The sequence below is a fragment of the Drosophila novamexicana genome, unplaced genomic scaffold, assembly GCF_003285875.2.
Source record: "Drosophila novamexicana strain 15010-1031.04,08,12 unplaced genomic scaffold, DnovRS2.1 tig00000193-arrow-pilon, whole genome shotgun sequence".
In the NCBI taxonomy this organism is placed as follows: domain Eukaryota; kingdom Metazoa; phylum Arthropoda; class Insecta; order Diptera; family Drosophilidae; genus Drosophila; species Drosophila novamexicana.
Window position 1 is genome coordinate 7,296,000 of NW_020824787.1, and position 18,941 is coordinate 7,314,940.

At 42.1% G+C, this 18,941-nt stretch overlaps 4 protein-coding genes across 6 annotated transcripts in view; 1 reads left to right on the forward strand and 3 right to left on the reverse strand.

Moving 5' to 3' along the window:
* LOC115759001 (zinc transporter 2) overlaps positions 1–12,600 on the reverse strand; it is a 34,029-nt gene extending 21,429 nt beyond the window's left edge. The window contains exons 1-5 of one of the 3 annotated variants that reach the window (XM_030699805.1): positions 12,516–12,600; positions 11,283–11,443; positions 6,411–6,521; positions 5,447–5,567; positions 357–536 (exon numbers count right to left, since the gene is read on the reverse strand). In XM_030699805.1, coding sequence (XP_030555665.1) covers positions 357–536; positions 5,447–5,567; positions 6,411–6,521; positions 11,283–11,443; positions 12,516–12,547 — 605 coding nt within the window. In that variant the 5' untranslated portion in view covers positions 12,548–12,600. Of the gene's footprint in view, positions 1–356; positions 537–5,446; positions 5,568–6,410; positions 6,522–9,659; positions 9,769–10,758; positions 10,980–11,282; positions 11,444–12,515 lie in introns of those variants that run through there. The other 2 variants (XM_030699806.1, XM_030699807.1) reach the window with 2 other exon arrangements.
* A 734-nt stretch (positions 12,601–13,334) lies between these two features.
* On the reverse strand, positions 13,335–14,452 carry LOC115758717 (ATP synthase mitochondrial F1 complex assembly factor 2). The gene is made up of 4 exons (XM_030699470.1): positions 14,308–14,452; positions 13,921–14,228; positions 13,666–13,846; positions 13,335–13,608 (listed from the first exon to the last, which is right to left on the reverse strand). Exons 1-4 carry the CDS (start codon positions 14,402–14,404, stop codon positions 13,358–13,360), a joined length of 837 nt encoding a protein of 278 aa, XP_030555330.1. The 5' UTR covers positions 14,405–14,452; the 3' UTR covers positions 13,335–13,357.
* Positions 14,453–14,643: 191 nt separating this feature from the next.
* Positions 14,644–16,081, reverse strand: LOC115758706. Its single transcript, XM_030699454.1, has 2 exons — positions 15,598–16,081; positions 14,644–15,534 (listed from the first exon to the last, which is right to left on the reverse strand). Exons 1-2 carry the CDS (start codon positions 15,843–15,845, stop codon positions 14,829–14,831), a joined length of 954 nt encoding a protein of 317 aa, XP_030555314.1. The 5' UTR covers positions 15,846–16,081; the 3' UTR covers positions 14,644–14,828.
* A 245-nt stretch (positions 16,082–16,326) lies between these two features.
* LOC115759036 (myb-like protein AA) lies at positions 16,327–18,565 on the forward strand. The gene is made up of 2 exons (XM_030699858.1): positions 16,327–16,842; positions 16,903–18,565. The coding sequence occupies exons 1-2, from the start codon at positions 16,481–16,483 to the stop codon at positions 18,038–18,040; spliced, it is 1,500 nt and encodes a 499-aa protein (XP_030555718.1). The 5' UTR covers positions 16,327–16,480; the 3' UTR covers positions 18,041–18,565.
* The last annotated feature ends 376 nt before the right edge of the window (positions 18,566–18,941 follow it).

Here is an 18,941-nt window from a genome sequence, read left to right on the forward strand (position 1 = left end):
CGCCGTAGTCGCAGTCATCGTTGGCGTCGCTTTTGCCTTTTGTTGACGCAAAAAATCCGAAACTTGTGGATAGAAAAGTTGTCGCTAAAATGTGGAGAAAGTTACCGCAACAACTGGCGGATACGACTCGGAAAAATAAAACTAAGCGAATGGTATACGAAACGGCATAGGAATGCCGTGCCAGGACAGTTGCATTGTTGACCCATTTGCTGGCCCATGCCCGGACAAGTTGATTGCGGCAATTGCAATTGGAAAACTGCCCAAGGGAGTTTGGGCCCAAAATGCAGGCAGACAACAAACAGACCCAAGTTTCGGCCAGACATTTACAGACAGCTACTGCATCCAATGGTACTCACATGACATTCACCAAAATTGCTAGGCCCGATGTGATCAGCATGATCTTGGCATCCACCTCGTAGTCGCCACTAATGAGCCGTCCAATTGCCAGCCAAACGAGTATTCCAGTTATGACCCAGATCATAAATACGGAGGCCATGGCGCCAATTACCTCCGCACGATACCAGCCAAATGACATTCTGTCAAAGATAAAATTAGAAAGTTTTTAATCGAGTTCATGTTGGAAAAGTTAAGATTCTGCCAAAGATATTATTCATAGTGAGACATATTCGTGGGCGGAAATTAGGAGATATTATGTAGAGATACATTTTGGAAAGAAGGGAACCTTAAAAAAAACTACATTAAACGAATAGATAGACGTATAAGAATCATAACATTAAATCAAATGATAAAGCAATTTCCATGAGCATGTCCTACGCCGCATTTAAATGATGATGAGAAGGCGGAAGTTCGCGGGGTGGGGGACAGGGGGAGCGGGGGCGGCATAAAATTAACATAAGTTGATAAATGCGCCCCAAAAATTTGTCAAATGCCATTTTAATTTGAGTGTCTCGGGTTTTAGGGGCGCGCCAAGTGTCCAGCTGCGTTGGGCGGACAGTCACAAGGGGCGGGCGGGGGAGGTACCAAAGGTATGAGATATTTTGGGCTGGGTTGGGTTGGGTTTTTTTATTTTGGTGTTCCCTAATGTAATGAGCGCATTGCATGCGCGGCCCGTTTGTTTTTTTTTTTTTTTTATATATTCATTTTTTTGTGGCTCCAAAGTCAACACCTGGACGCGCGTTCAATTAAAGCGCCGTCCGCAAAGGGGGCGCTGGTCTCGTTACAAAATTGAAATAATGGCAATGCCAACAATTTTGCCAGCCTGCCAGCTTGCCAACCCGTTGTGCCATTTTAGAGCTGCTAACTAATGCGACACAGCACACCGGCAGCCAACTAAAACAACAACGACAACAATAACAAAATGCTTGCAACGAATGTCTCGCCATAATAATACAATTTAATTTCCAGCAAACATCCGTCGCATAGCGCCTAACCTCTCTGCCCCTGCCGCATCAGCAGATTCTTTCAATGTATGGTGCGCTATATATATGTAGTATAAGTATATATATAAGTATATATAATTGTGTGCTGGGCCCCTTGCAAGTGCAGCCATTTGCTTAATGACCGCCTGCCGACTCTCTGGTTTCGGCTCCCATTGCTGCTGCTGGAGTAGGGAGAACTGGCTGCTGGGAGCGTCGCCAGCGTAGTTGCCACCTTACTGGCACTGGCACATTGGTTTGGATGCTGGCCAAAAACTAACATAAACCAGCCAAAAGCAAGCAGGCTTGACTTGAGTGAAGACTGCCCGATTGGGCAGATACCCTGTACCCAGCATTGTATGCAAGCTAAGCGTGATTTTCATTTGTTAAGACCTTATGACAATAATTTAAAATGTAGTCTCTAGTTTTTCTAGTCTACTGGGCAGCTATGACTATATAAACTCGGCTTTTCAGACTGATCAAGAAAATATACACATGTTAATATCTTTATCTACATCATGAGTCCACATACCAAATTTGGTCTCTTGTAAACCTCGAGATGTGCCCAAAATTCGATGAATGTTATCGATAGTTTGCAACAGATTGAAGCTGCGTCAATAATTTTAAGACTCTAGCACTTCTAATCCCAGAGATCGACAGACAGGTGGACAAAGCTATCATATCATATCAAATGCAAGGAATCGAATCGGATATACTTTACGGGCTCGCCTATGCTTCTGCTGCCTGTTAAAGACTCGTATACAACTGCAATATACCCTTTGTAAGCCATTTATAGGGCATTCAAAGAAATACAAGTGCACATGATATAGTATTAGTTGAGCGAGTGTGCAGCAGATATCATTGTGTGCTGTTAATTGGGTTGCACTTTCCAGCTGATAAAAATTAAGAGCAGTAGGCGAAATGTTGAAGGTCATAAAATAATTTTTATAATAGGGCGTCAACGAAGCAACATGTGATTAAATAAATTACTGCCAATTATAATAAACAATAATTATATTGACATAATATATTAATTGTGTATTATATTATATTTAAACTTTACTTTAAAATTGTCACAAGTAATAAATGTTACGTTAAGTTATTTTCTTTTAGGAAACCTACCTAAAGTGTGAAATATTATATTTTACAAACTATTTTAGAGACTAAAAATATTATTTAAAAGACTTATGATAATCATAATAATAATAATGGAAACTAATGATAGATAATTGTAGGAAAAAGTTTTTATTGTCGTGTTTGCAAAATTCTCGATGATTCACGGTTAGAACCAATGCATTGGCTCAAAGTTCGTTTGAATCTGAATCTGGCGCTTCAGTTCTATGAAGCCAGCCTTTGATTCAAGCTTTTGATCTCACATTTTGTATAATTTGTTCATCTTTCAGCGATTATTTTAATACATTTTTTGGTTTTTTGCAGCCACTAAACATTCTAATTAATAGTTCTTGAGTTTCTTATCTAATTGCGTACCAGTGTGCAGTATTTGGCGTTCGTTTGTGTTCAGCGCTTCTGCGTTTGCCTTTGCAATTGTGCAAATGTGTTTTGTTTTGATAAATTAGGCTTGTCAACTTGGCAGCGGCAATGGGAGCGAGTACGAGAACCAGAACGAGAACGGCAACTGCGAGGCTCTGTGAACCGCACGGAGCCGGAGCTGGAGCTGGTGCATGGAGCACCGCACAAGGCTGAGGCTTGCAACCAGGCGCTGCACATGCTGCAACAACAACAACAACAACAGCAACAACAACATCAACAAGAGAAGGCACAAAGTCTGAGGCAGCGGCAGAAAATTTACAAAATTACCATGCAACACGCTTGAAATTGCAAAAGTTTTTCATTATTCACTTTGTGGCTGCAGTCGAGTCGTCGAGTGAGTGAGATTTTTGCATGAATGAGCAGAACGTGCCGGGTGGGGCCCAACAGCCAAGAGAACAAGCAACCAGAATGAGAACCAGAACCAGCACGAGAACGAGCACGGCAATGGGTAAGAGGAACATGGAACAAGATGGATGCAAAGCACCCACTCGATGGCTCAGAGCCTCAGACTTGCACCAGCCCCTCAAGAGGCGTGTCGGAGTGAGGGATACGCAGTTCCAAAAGACCAATTGAAAAATGTGCAATGGCCAAATGTACGCAAGAGCAGCAGCAGCAGCAACAACAGCAGCAGCAACAGCAACAGCAGCAGCAGTACAAACAGCAACTGCAGCAGTCAGTGAAAATTTGGAAACAGGCTTTTCGCCTAATTAGACGAAGGCGAAGAGCAGCAGGCGGGGCGTTGCCAAAAGCTCCAATGCGGACGTAGCCAGCCGAGCGGCAGAAATGATGCAAAAAAAAACACACACACACAATTAAGCCGAAAACTAAATACTCTAGCTGTTATAGAAGTAAGTAGAGAGTAGAGTACGATAAATGGGTATAGCCACAGCGCATTCGATTATGTCTGCAAGAGCTAAGTCTCAATTATAGTTAAGATTTAGTAATCCAAAATGGAAAGTTTTAAGAGCGCCAAAAATATCTTAAGGTCCAAGTTTAATTAGCAAAAGTTCTTCTAACAAGATCACATCAATTAGTTATGATGCAGTTGTTCTTTTGATAAAATATCATACAAAGTAAAATATAATTTAAAATTCTGTCGTCAAAACAATTTGTTTATATAGGAAAAATATCTATTATAGAACTTAAGTTGAAGACAATATAAATACTATTTATAGCATAGATATAGCATTAATATCAGTTATATCTATATATAAAGCATATATCTATATTGTTTTTAATCAGATATTGTTAAGATTCTTTTGGATTATGCATTAAAAAGCTGTTTTATTTTCTTTAGACAAATTTTAGCAGTTATCAGTTCTTAATAAGAAAACTAGACGCTATCGAAGTATTAGTTTTTAAAAAATAATAAATCCATATATAAATGTCACAAGAAATTTTCAAACTTCAAACATTCTTGTCTTTTAAAAAAGATCAAGTATATGCAATTTTAAAGAAATTCTAATGCTGAAATATGATAAATTCATATACACCTATTTATTAAACAACTTTTGCATTTTTAATTACTCCCAACAAAAAAAAACCCTATTTATATTGGAGATCCTAGATAAATTGTTTTTTAATTAAAGCACGGAAGAAAAAAATAGGACTAAAGCCGAACAAGCTCAAAAATTGCATAAATAATGGAAAATAGTTTACAAAATGCCATTTATAAATAAATTAAGCGCCCGACAAGCTCAAAAATCGTATAAAAGATGAGATTTGGATTGAAAATTCGTTCTTTATTTTATTTTTTATTATGAAAGGATAAAGTGAGAAGCTTTATAGGAAGTAGAATCGGGCAACGTGAAAAATCGTGTAAAATTAAGAAAGGTATCAAATTTAATTTACTAAAATAATGTATATATAAGCATCAGTTATTTACAGATAAAGCTACTTAGCTTAGGATAAAACTAGAAGTTATCAAGTCTTAAAGACCGAAACCTTTGGCCAGCCATCTATCTCTACATGCAGCCTGAGATTCGAACCGAGAATTTGATTGCAAATTTGTCTGACAAACTGACTTTGTTAAGAACTTCTCTCAATTATCGTATGAATATCATATTATATGCATTATCTAATAATTAAAAGTTGTTCACAAATAAGTTCTTCACACTTTTCAATATATATTATTGAAAAGGAATGTCTTAAAAGAGTTTTTGCACTAATTTTAAGCGTTGTCAACGACTTGAAAAATGCATTTTGGCTGCTCTTTTGGCAGTTTATTGAGAAAATGTTGCTGCCCCACTGTCGCACAGGTCAAAAGTTCGAGTTACGCATGAGGAAACCCAGCATATTTGATAGCATAGCGTTGTGTCAAAAAGTAGTTTGGCAATGCACAAAAAAAAAAAGAAAAAAAAAATTGGAAAAAGAAAGTTGAACGTTTTATTGATTTCTCTTAGACTTTGTGTCAGTTGACGGCAAGGAGTTGGCGAAAGTCTTTCACCGAATGCAAGTGTTCGGGGGCGTGGGGCGTGGAATGTTGGGGCGGGGAGGGTAGTTAGACGGCGCATACATACCGTTGCGTGGATGGACGTCCGGCTATCCAGATGGCAAACAGTGAGATCATAAAACTGGCGAAATCGGTTAGCAAGTGTGCGGCATCCGTTGCAATGGCCAAGCTGTTCGATAAAACGCCACCTGTCGGCCAAAAAGAGAAGAGCGAGTAAGTAAAGGTTAAATAAATGCGAGTAGAAGAGAACGAAAAAAAAAGAAAACAAAACAGCAAAAAAAAATTAACTTGCAATCTGTGGGAATAGTGCATGGACAAAGAGATGCCACCACCCAATCCTCCCAATGCCCCAACGCTCCCCCCCCCCCCCCCCCTGCCCCAGCCACATTGAACGGTTAGCAAAAACAGCAAAAAGGAGGTGCCGCATTCAGCCAGTCAACAATTTCGATTTAAAGGCAATGAAGGAATGAGGCAAAGGCAGCGCAAGCACTGAGCAGTTGGGCAAGCAGACCAAAGGAAAAGCAAGCGAATGCGGCCAACAGCAGCTCCGATGGCACATTGTAGGTAATTGCAAAGCGATTAACAGCAACAGCCGACAATGGGGACGGCAGCGGCGCATTGGCATTGGCAGCGCTTGGAAATTAAATGTTTATTGTATAACAGCCCACTCTATAAAGTGTGTTGGTTTGGTTAAGGTACGGCAGCAGACAGTAAGCCCTTCCGGTCGCCATATTGTTGCACTTCCGGTGCTCAGTTTTTAATCGTCTCGTCGTCTCGTGCTGTGCCTTCTGCTTTCTACTTTTCAACCCCCCCTTTTGATTTTGTTAAGCTTTGTTTGACTGACATTTTAACCAAGCTCTCTGGAGTTGAGCGAAATTAGTTGAGGGAATTCAACGTAAACAATAAAAAAATCAAAGCGAAATGCAAAAATGTTGAGACAGAAACAACAACAAAATAAAAAGAAGAATTGTCAGCATACGACCCTTGCCCTGGGCTTGACAACTGGCCCGATTCCGTACACCCAAACTCACCCACAATTTCAGCGATCATAAAAACCAAACACAAAACGCTCGCAATGATCAGCTTACGGCGCGCCTTCACGTCCACGCCCTCGCTGCGCGCCCGGTGGCAATGATCCCGAACTGGAACGAGAAAAGTTAATCGAAAAAAACATGAGTATTATATATTTTATATAACAATTTTATGAGAAATATATATTGATAAAATCTATGTATAATGTAGTATATTTTAGAAGCAACTGGAATATTTATTTAATATGCAATAAATAAATTATCGATTTTATGAACAAAGTAAAAAGATTTACAAAATTGCAAACTCTGACATAAAATAAATTTGAATAAAGCAGGAAGAAGTCTATAAAGTTGATTTTTCCCATTTTAGTTAAATCAAATATAAATTAAATAAATAAATTAATAAAAATACAACAAAATGGGAACATTTTTGTGAAAATTAAAAAATAGTTTTTAGATTACAAAATCGAATATTAAATTATATTAAATAGAAAGGGAACAATTAATTGATTGAAATACAAATAAATATATGAAAGTTATGTCAAAAGTAAATATAATTATAAATACAACAAATTTTAATACAATAGCTTGATAGATAAAAGATTTAATATTAATAAAAATACAACAAAATATATAAGTTAAAAAGAAATACAAAAAGAAATAAATACAATCGTGGTAAATAAAATGGGGAAAAATCAAAGTCCGCGACATTCTGATGAACAAATTACTTAATTTTAATAAAAATACAACAAAAAGTGGGAAAGGAACAAAAGATTATATGAACGCAAAAACCTTCATATAGGGAGAATAGGGCCAATTGATTCAAAAAAAAATATTACATATAAATATTTGATTTTAATAAAAATACAAAAGTGCATTCTAATATATAATTATATTTAATTAAATAGAAACAGGAATTAAATTGAAAGAATCAATTCCTGAGATATCTTAATAGATTAAAAATGTAATCTTAATAACAAATATTTCATCAATATCAGATCGCAAATTATATATTTAGAGTAATTAAGAATGATAGACAAGATAATTATGGTAATTTAAATAGGAAGAATAGAAAACCGATATTCACAAGAATTTTCAATTCGAAAATTTCAGCTGATGCCCTTGAAAAGGCGTAAAAGGGGTATAATGTATTTGTGCAAAAGTATGAAACAGGCAGAAGGAAACATCTCCGACTTCATAAAGTATATATATTATTGATCAGCATTAATAGCCGAATCGATTCTGTCTGTCTGTCTGTCTGTCCGTCCAACCGTCCGTCTGTGCGTCCATCCGTCCGTCCATCTGTCCGCATATATAAACGCAAAGATCTCAGAACCCATAAGAGCTAGAGACTTGAGAGTTTGTACATAGTTAATTCCCAGTACATGTTAATGATTTAGGGCATCCCCTATTCGGACACTCCCGACTAAAACTTGTTTTTACATACATGCATTTCTGCAGAAATCTTAAAAATATGTGGCTGGACCATGTGGCAGCGTATGCATTGCACGAGTTGACCCCAGGGAAACTGTTGCCCCAACTTCACTTGCTCTCAACTCTGCCTGTCGCTCCCTCTCTGTCGCTGGTTCTTCTTCTTCCCTGCCATCATTTATGCCCTTTACATATTTACAAAACAGGCATTTAAATTTATTTAACATGGTACGTGAATAATGACCACCGACGCTGTTTGCTATGGTTGCCACGCCTCGCAGCTGCATGCATGGAGCTGCTGCTCCTGCTGCTGCTTCTGTTGCCCATGTCCTGATTTTGCCACGGCGCAGACACACACACACACACACACACGAGCGAAGTTGGACCTGGAATGCTTGGGCAGTCGGTACCCAGTTTTTGGTGTCAGTGACAGGCTCGCCCCGTTGGCCGCTGGCTAGGAGCAGTCTATTAAATACTTTATTGCATTTGTCGCAGCCGTATTTCATGCTTTGTCATTTCCGCTGCATTTTCTTTGCACTCTCTTCTTCTTTCTCTTCTCCATTTTTTTGTAGCCTGCCTGCCTGCCTGCCCCTCCGCGCCTTCGTGTTGTGCAGTTTTCCTTTGTTCACTCCAGCAATGGGGCAAGGTAAGAGGAAGAGAATGTGCATATGCTTCGCTTGTAGCTTGGCTGGTTGCGCGGTTTCTTCATTTGAATTCAGCACAAGGACGTCATCGTCTGCGTCTGCGTCTGCGTTCGCCCTCGGCCTCCTGCACAGTGTCCCACAGAGTCTCTGGCGCCAACTCCTACTGCACAATGGCAGTAACAATGCCGGCAGCGAAATTAAATTCCAGTGCATAACCAGCCAGTCAGCCAGCGATTCAGCCAAGCAGCCAAGCAGCCAGGCAGCGTTCAGGTACGAATTCCCAATGCCACATGAACATTTCACCTATTAGACCCGCACAACAACACACAGTTTGCCGCATCAGCTGGCAGCTCCTTCGCCTGGTTGTCCTCCATTGCCGTCGTCGTCGTTGTTGTCGTCCTCCTGGTCGTCGTTCTCGTCATCATCGTTGCAGCTGATGCATAAAAATCATCATACTTGCAATTTAAACAACTCCGATCCATCTGCATCTTTAATTGGTACGCCTTGGACGAGCTGTTTGTTTGCGTCAATGTGGAAATGTTTCCCCATTTTCCAAAGGTCCTGCTTGCCCTGCTTGCTGCTTGCAATTCATTGAAGTCTTTCGAATGCCAACAATGCGCACTTCTTATAAATTATTAATGATCAGCAGGCACCTTACAATTTCGTAATTATGTACAAATAAAAAATTGAAACGAGCTGCGGCTGCTTAAAAGTACTTGGCTTTAAGACGAAACTTAAGTAAATCTCTATTATATATAGATGTATATATATTACAGAGAGAGAACTAACGATAAATTTCAATTCTTGAGAATCGCATAGAAAGGCGACATATTACCAAAAAGGCGAGTGAGGCGAAAGGACAGAAGGAGAGAGCGCGACATTTAGCAGCTCCAGTTTTTTTCACTTTTCAGCTTTTTTACAGGGTATTAAAAGACATATTTTTGGATTTCAATTGTCATACTTGGCTAGTTGATAGCCTTGCAGAAATATACATTAAAAATATATTTTACAGGGCGTATGAAATATCTGAGTTCTTTAGCTTTCTATTTTGTTGCACTTTCTATACCACATTTTTTAACAGTGTATTCTCGAAATACACATATTAAATCACAACCGCATTGACTTATGAGCTACCTTTTTAGTCCTTTTAATTACAGGGTATATACACATGTACCTTCATACTTTTCTTGCTCTTTTCGCAACGTAAACATTGCATTTAACCTTAGATAACACCAGAATTATCGACTGTTGCGCAAGATTCGACTGCTCGAAGTAAACGCATCTGGACCGGACTTAACAAGCGACTGTTGCTAGTTAGTTAGTTAGATTTAGTTGGAGCTCAGGTAACTCAGCTGTTTAGCGACATGCTGCGCTTATTATTCACCTGCTTGTTAGCTGCTGCACATGGTGCAGCAGATGATTAGGCAACCAGATGGGCTGCCAGCTGATTGTTGATATTGGCCACAAGCCGACTTGGACGCCAATCGGAGGAACTCCGTCTAGACATGATGTAATGTCATTTAAGGTCGTTCGTCTGCCAATAAATCCAATCAGCAGCGCAAAGAAGACGCCGCCACGAAAGCTGCGCTTCGGTGTGCAGACTTATCGGAGAGGAAATTAAAATGCAGACTTGATCGAAGCAGAGGAAAGCGCTGCTGGACGGGAAATGGGTCTGGAACTGCATAGTTTTGGCAATTTACTATATAGAAGAAATACGTGTGCTCCAATCGAGCGTGAACGACTTGCAGATGCCCTGTAATGCAAAACGAGCTGTCTACTGTGTATATTATACGAATATATGCAGGAAATTGGATGAAAATCTGTCATACAAGAAATAGTATTACAAATTTGAAGCAAGTTTTTGCAGAGGGTAGAACATGCTCGGGAGATATGTATATATGTTACATACATATGCACATAGATGTTGTAGCTCACATTTTAGACATTTTTAAATGGATGCAGGGTATAAAAATGAGCCAGTCATTTATTTGGCTGCGTTGTCATACGTAAATTATGTGCCAGTTCTGGCAATTTATGGCATATGGCAATAGTCAAGCGGCGATCCGAGCATAAATTTTGATTATGTCCAGGCGAGGCAGCTGTGCTGCTTTCGCCACAAAATTGCGACCAAGTTAGCAAGCTTTGGAAAATCATCAACTGATTGATGACAGGACGTTGGGTTGTGCTTGGCTTGGTGGGATTGGGGTTGGGGATTGGGGTTGGGGTTGGGGGTTGGGTGGTTGATTGGGCGGGTGTTAAGAATATTTGCTCACCGTAACCAGTTAGACGGACGTTCTCCAGACAGGGTGACTTCAACATTGTCATTTTAGACATTGTCGTCGTCGTCGTTTTCGTCATCGTCGTCTGTCGATAAACACGGGCGTTGTTCAGTTCCATTTCCGTGTCGTCTGCCAATTAGCGCACATTACCGGGTAATAGCACACAAATTGCGCTAAAATTTTCGATTTTCAAACTCAACTGAACACAATCAACATATAAACCTGACGAAAAATTCTGTGAAAACTAATTTTCCTGTTTTCTCTCTCTCTCTCTTGCTCTCTCTTTCTCACTCTCTCACTCTGTCTTCGATGTTTGTTTTATTTTGCATTGACTTTTGCTGCAAAACGCAAAATGTTGCTGCTGCGCTTTCTTGATAATTTATGAATGACTGCAAATTGCTTTGCGCTGATTGAAAGCGACACGAAAAGTGCCAAAGTTTATCAACACAACCCACCACCCCCCCGCCCAAGCCAACCCCCCTCGCCACATTCAACAACCCCCCCGCAGACAAGCTTACCTTCAACTTCCACGTTGTTGGAGCGGCCATGCAAACAGAAAATCTGCGAAGGTGTTGCAGGTGCATTGTTGTTGTTGCCATTGCCAGGAACGCCGCCGCCGTCGTTGCCGCCGCGCTCCACAGACTGCAGCGTTGGCGTCGTACCGTAATTGTTGCTGCGCCTGCAAATGCAAAAGAACGAGATAGCTATATAAAACACGCACACATACATATGCATTAATGTGTGATGGTAGCGAGCATATCGATACTCGATATATCGATACTCAATATATCGATATCGACGCTTTTAATTGTTTTTGGTATTTATTTTAGCACAGCAAAACTTTTGCCTAAACCAAAATAAAAAACAACACAATAGAGTATTAAATCGCCCGACACAATGTAAGCGCACGCTACGCCGCACCCCGCCCAACGACCCATCGGCCCACCGCTGCGTCCTTTCACCAATGCGCGTAATGAGCAGCGGGAATAAAAAGTAAAGTAGGAAAATACGCCGAGGCGAACGAAGCGCATGAAAAGGGTTTCTTTTTCTTGATAGGTGCTAAAATGAAAACTGCAACGAAAAATTCAATTTGAAGTTTTGTTACTTAACCCAAACTACGGCGACTACTTAATGCCACGCCCTCGCTTATAGCGCCCCTTCATCAACGGCACGACAACAGCGTGGCTGCACACAAACACACACACATGTGTGTGTGTGTGTGCCTGTGAGTGGCTGTGTGATGTGCCCGTTGATAAGTTTGCTGTATGTGTGTGGATGGTCGCTTGAGTGTGGGGTAGGGTATGGGGGGGGGGGGGGGGGGGGGGGGGGGGGGGTGTGCGCGTAATTTTTACTACGAAAAGTGCAAATGGCGCTAAACTACTTGCTCTGCAAGTTTGCAACGCAATTGCAGCAAAAAAAGAAGAAGAAGAGGCGAGTGAATACAAAAAAAAAAAAGGAACTGAGTATTTTCTTTAGAGTCTTTTCTTCAGCCACTTCACTCGTAGCCTGCTTCTATTAGCCAAGTTTCGAGGCCTTTTCACACCTCTGACAGTTGTCGAGGATCCCACGGTCTGGCGCTTTTACGCCTATTTAACAAATCAGCAGCTCATTTGGCGACTTTGCTGCTCTTTATGGTAATTTGTCTAAGATTTTCAACTTATTTTTTTGTGCAAATTCTTTCGACTGCAAACTTTCTGCATGTCCCCCCCCCCCCCCCCCCTCTCCACCCCTTACACGCGCTGCCAACTTACGTCACAATCGGCGTGTCTTCACTTCTCGACATTATTGGAGAATAACAAAATGAACAAAATGCACAGAATACACTAGAAACTAAGAAAAACAATTAACACACTTTAACTCTAACTGCAACTTCACAATAGAAGCGCTGACAATCAACTGTTTTGTGTGCTTTTCGTATGGATCAACCATGTCGAGAAGCTGCGAAGACGGGCGACAGATCAGAACAGCGATAAAAATCAAAGCAAACAGCAGATAAGTGCACAGATAACAAATCCAACAAAATTAACTGTACAACTATGCATTGAGAAAGCAGAGTCGTGTGCATACACACACACACACACACATACATATATAGACGTTCGTACGAACAGTCAGGGTTGATCGTGAAGCGTAAAGTGAGGGGGGGGGGGGGGGGGCATGCACGAGAGCAGTCTCCTAATCAGCATAAGCACACGGGCTGCTGCTTATTTTTCGTCAATGGTAACGTGCGCTATGTATGCGCATTGTTTACATTTTGGCAGCGTACCAAAATAACGTGTGCAGTTAGGTATTTGAATCGAATTGAAATTCGCGCCAAATGTGTGTGAGCGAGAGAGTGCGAAGGCAGTTGGTGGCATGTGCGTGTGTTGCCAGATAGTTAATAAAACATTTGTATGCGATATATCGCAGCTGCAGCTAAGCGATATTTTTTAAAAATTATTCTCACTTGTTAACAAAAAACAAATCCGTTTTTAAATATAAGGCACAGTTTTCGCCACAATTGAAATGATGCGATAAATCAAATCAATAGTTTTCTTACTTTAAACAATTGTCTAAAAAATGGAAACTTCTTTTGAAATATCACGCAATTAGCTTATAATATAGACTTTTCTTTGATCAAGTTTTCGGAACAATTGAAATGAACAAAGAGCACAGCGGCAGCAAGGCGCGCCTGCAGCTCCTGCTGGCTGAAATCGTGCGCCCACTCAACCCTGCCCCAGAACTTGAGCTGATACTCCTCCTCCAGACGGGACAGAGCCACCGCACGCTCCACTGTTATTTGTTGATCTATCACAGCGCAGGCGAGCACAATGGACTTCAGCGTGTCCACGGCAAAAACGAAACCTGAAAAGCGTTTGTTTATAGTTGTTTAAGTATACAAATATGTCTTGTCCTTCTAACCGTGCAACGTTTCCAAGCTGTACGATTGCAAATGTTTGGCAATTTTCATTTTATCCCCTTCGCTGACCTGGGGTGGAGTTATGTTCATGGTCTTTTGCAGATTGGTCTCGAAGCGCTGATTAAACCAGGCAATCAGCGGATCCCACTCATTGCGCTGCAGCTCCTGCAGATCCTTTTCATCCTACAAACAATTTGAATGCCCATATGAAACTGTGATATATCGAAAGCGTGCCAATTGGTAGATTCATCACTCACATCGTATTGGAAGAGCACCGTATCGGTGGCCACAAAGTTCAGCAGATAGTTGACCATGTCGAGCTTTGTCAGCTTATTGGGATTGTCTATGGCCGTAAAGCAGAGCGCGGAGATGTGCATACGCGAGCGCTCAATGTGGTCCTTCTGGCCGTCGAACTCGGTGGCCACGGCAATGGCCAATGGCTCACTTTTAACCGTAAACGGTGCGCCATTCGGCGTCTTCAGCTTGCGATGATCCAGTGTCACCTCATAGCCAGCGTCTGTGCAGAGCACATTTGTTGTTTTGTAGAAACGTTTGGGCGGTGTGGCTAAAACAAAAGTATCGATACCGTTGCTGCCGGCTGTTATGAAATCTTCCATTTGCTGTAGCCGTTGCTGCTTGCTTACCATATTGACGCACTGCAGCAATGGTGGGCATGTGCCATTTAATGCTGCTGCTTATGCGCAGCAGACGCATTGTATTTGTTATTAAAGTAGCACTCATTTTAATTAATTAAAGTTCTTAATAGTAGGCAATATGATGAAAATGCCATACAGTGTGACTGTGTGCGGTATTGCAAAAAATATCACTTTCCAAAATACTGATAAAATACCAAACAGTCCAGTACAAACATTTATCGATTATATCAGAGCTAAGCGCAATTTTTTGCAAGCAATATGCAACAAATATTCAATTGAATAATGTATAAGCCTTCAGGATTACAGTATTTGGCTTTATTAAATAATATAAAAAATATTTTGCGCTGCTTTCCTTAGCACCTTTATACCTATCATTAACAATAGAGGAACGCAAAAGAGAAACCAAAAGCCAGCGCCGGAGATCATTCAATAGATTGGCAGCTGCTCGAAATTAAAGCTTAACCTTCAATTCATCTTTAACCTAACTAGAAAACGCTTGCTCATGCCGCCTACTTGATGCCACGCTCATCGAGGTAGGCCATCCACGTTTCCTGCTGATGCAGCCAGAAGTCAAAGGTCTGCTCCAGCTGCTGATATTCGCGCTCCTTCATCGCCAGATCCGCCAGATTCGCATCCCGCTGCTCGGCCAGCAGCTCGTTCTCCTTGCGCAGGCGCTCGATTAGGGCCAGCGTTATCTGGCCCGTGCGCGGCATAATGGTGCGGCGACGCGAGCGACGTCCGGCGCCCGGCGGCGCGGCGGCAAACTCTGCTGCCGGCGACAGTGGTGGCAACAATAGTGGTTCCAGTGTGCGATTGGCGGGCGCCAGCGGCGAGCGTTTCTCCGCGGGCAATGCCATGGTTGGCTCCACATCGAATTCGGGCTTGACTTCAGTCTTAACGTTGGGCAGAACGTGCTGCGGCAGCTCTGTCTTAATCTGTGCCGCCGTCACAGCTTGTTGTCCCTCAAAGAAGGGGCAAGCGTTCGGGTCCTGTTCAAATTTCATGGTTCTACAGTCGTGGCGATTAAAACGTGGCAGGCTGGGCAGCTCGCTGCGTATGGTCGACTCGATCTCCTCGATACGCTTGCGTTCCGTTTGCACAATGGGCGTGCTCTTGGGCGCAGCTGTCTCTGGCTGAAAGAGGCAGTCGACGAGCGCATAGAGACGCCACTCGGTTTTATACTGCGGATCGGTTTCCATGCGATTGCGTTCGACTCTGTGCAGAGGCGTGCGGCAATTAGGTGAATCAATGTGATATGTGAAATTTGGCACAACTTACAAATACTTGTTGCGGTAATTGCAGATGCGACGTCGCACCTCCTGCTTGTTGAGCCGGATGCGATGCTGTTGCAGGCCGAAGGCTATTTCACGAAATATGGTCAAATTCTCGGTGTAAGATGTTATTTCGTGCAGATGCTCGCGCCACAATTTCACAATTGTTGCCTCCTCGTAGGATGTATAGTAGCGCAGACGCATATGTTTTGGCCCGCGTCTGTTGGACTTTGACTCATTTTCCGGATCACTCATATTGTGTCCCAGTCAAGTAATTTAAAGGGTGCCGCAATACTTTAAAGTTACATTAAATGAGAATGGCCCAAATGCCTAATAGAGATGGGCATTGGGGAAGCACTAGAGATGTGACACGTACGAGTATGTTAAATACCGGTTACAGCGCAAGGCTTTAACAGTGCAGTATGTATTTTTTTTGGTCATTTTAGTGTCGTTGTGCAGGGTCACACTGTTATGTGTATAAGCATTGTTATGGATGTGCCAAGTGTATAACGATTGAAAAATATCGATGTTTTTTGATAAGTGTATTATACTTAAAGTGTATATAACAATGCCAACTTAATTGTTGCATATGTTGGGCCATATACTTTACTATTTGGCTGTCTTTCGTTCACTTTTGTAGCCATATGTTCACACTTAATGCCGAACTTTGCCGCACTTGATACGCGAAAATAATCGAAATGAAATCATCGGCTTTTGTGTACTAATCGATATTCGCAGCCATCCCTAGTTGTTGATTTTTAATGCGAAAAAATTGAAGCTTGTGTTGAATTAATGTGGCACTGCATTGTATAAATGCGCTTAGGTAATGCAGTGGACTAATAAGTGACTTCTGCTTCGATACAACTCCAAAACCGGGCCCTGGCGTTCGCATGGACTACGAAAATTTGGCACTGAATCTTGGTGGAGGGAGCGCTGCGGCCGGCGCAGCATTAAATGCGAACGTGATTGCGAGCACAAATACAAAGGCAGACGCCGAGGCAGAGGGCAATATGTGCGGCAGCCAGGAGCTGTTGGAGGTGAAGTCCAAGGAGAAGGCGCGTCGCTATTGGACACCCAGCGAGGAGGAGCGCCTCTATGAGATTTGGGGCCGCGAAAATTGGCGTCTCACACGCAACGGCAAGAACACCGTTTACTTTGGCCAATGGTCGGAGGAGCTGCGCGAACGCTTCTCGGTGGATGTGAAGCCCGAGGAAATACAAATGAAGGTCAACCAGACAAGGGCCAAGTTTCGGTAAGTGCATGAGCGCCGTCTCTTATAATAGTTTATAATGTACGCTCGTTTGAATTGCAGACAAGTTAAGAAACAGCTGCAAAGTGATCCATCCAGCTATCCCTTGCGTTGGAAAAAATATGACATAATCAATCGCATACTGAAGAACATACACAGGCCCAAAAACGCGGAACCGCTGCCGCCAGAGGTGCTGCTCAACAATCGCGATGTGTCGCCGCCGCGCGAAGAGGAGCAGCAGCAGCAGCCGCCGCCGGCGCAGGCACATCCGCCGCAGTCGCAGCAACAGTCGGTGCTTAATTTGACTGCCGAGGCAGCGGGCAATAGTTATTATAGCAACAATAGCAACAACAGCAACAATAGCAACAGCCATGCCCAGGGCAACACAAACAATAATAATAATAACAACAACAACAACAGCAGCAACAGCAACAACATGAGCTTCAATACGGAACTGTTTACGGATCAGTACGATGATATCAAGCAGGAGTACGATGATGAGGACTATCGCTCGATGCCATTTCAAGAGCAGATGCAACAGTATTCACCAGCGGAGCCCGCACAGCTGCTGGAGCTGCAAACACCACAGCAGCAGCAGCAGCAACAACAACAGCAGCAGCAACAACAACAACAACAATTTCAGTCTGGCTATGAGCAGAGCGTGGTCAGCTACGCTGGCAGCAATCCGGCACACTACAACAACAGCGGCAATGGCAGCGGCAGCAGCAACTGCAACAATGTGGCCTCGACGTCAGCCATCAATCATCAGGCCATCACGGCGGTGGCCTACATAAATAGCAGCAACAACACCATCAGCGTGGCCACCAATAGCAACAGCAGCAGCAATGGCGGGCCGATGCAGCCGCCGGCAATGGCAGCCGCCAGCAGCAGTAGCAGCAATGCGATGGCAATTGCGGCACCGATACCCACGCCCAGAAAGCGGGGGCGACCCTTTGGGTCGAGCAATCCGCCGCCGGCCGATTCATTGGAATCAATGTATATGGAGGAGGTGCGTCGCAAGAACCAGCTGTTGGCGGAGCAAACGAAAATCTCGCGACAGCGCCTGGAACTGGAGGAGCGCAAGCTCGAGCTGCTGCAAACGTTCTTCCCCAAATGCCTGGAACAGCAGGCGCACATCCTAGCGCGTGTCATGCAATTGCCACACCTGCAGCAGCAGCAGCCGCAGCCGCCGCCACAGTAAAAACATTTTAAATTAAATATAACCCGAGCCCCGGTAGCGTTCTATGTTTACTTTACCACTTAAATTAGTTGTCTAAGTCAGAAACAAAACAAAAGCCAACAAAAATATTAACAAAATTAAGAAAACATTGAAATTTCTCTAAACGTAAGCAACAATCGACAAAATGATTTAACAATCATGCATTGATGATGTCTGAGGTTGCACATTGCTTAAATGTCCGTAATATATATATATATATGTGTGTTTAACTCTACTAGCGTGAAAAAACAAACTCTGTTTATACCACTAAGCATAACTCTAAATAAAGATTGTAAAGAAACACAAGCCTAATTTATAATTTTCAAAAAGCAAAAGCTTGCCTTTTAATTTTAAATTATTAAGCTTTCATTTCGGATCTGTTGTTTCGATGAAAGCTTAATTAACTAGAGATTAATTATAATTTCTTCTAAAAAAAAACAAACACAATTTTGTAAAAGGTTTTTGTTCGAGCGATCCTTCCATTTCCCGCATTTTGACACATTTCTTGACATCGTCATTATAAAACCTTTTAAAAATGTTTGCAGACAAATGCAGACTGCCTGGCCATGATATACACTATATATATGGTATATACTGATACTATTTAAGTTATCTGGAACATATCCCAGCTGACAGAGTATTGGAATTAACTAAGGCGACGTTTTGCATAACCCCTTTGGCAGCTGCTCGTTAAATTGGTAATAGAGAAAACGTTTAATTAGTTTTGTACACTTTGATTAAATTTTCCGTTTCATTTAACGGTTACATTTAATAAGGCGTACAAAAATGCATTTGCACGTGCTTGACGCTCGTTTACCGCGGCACAAATGCTGCCTATTTGAAAGAGGGTATAAAAAAGACGCATGCTGAATTGCGATTGTCG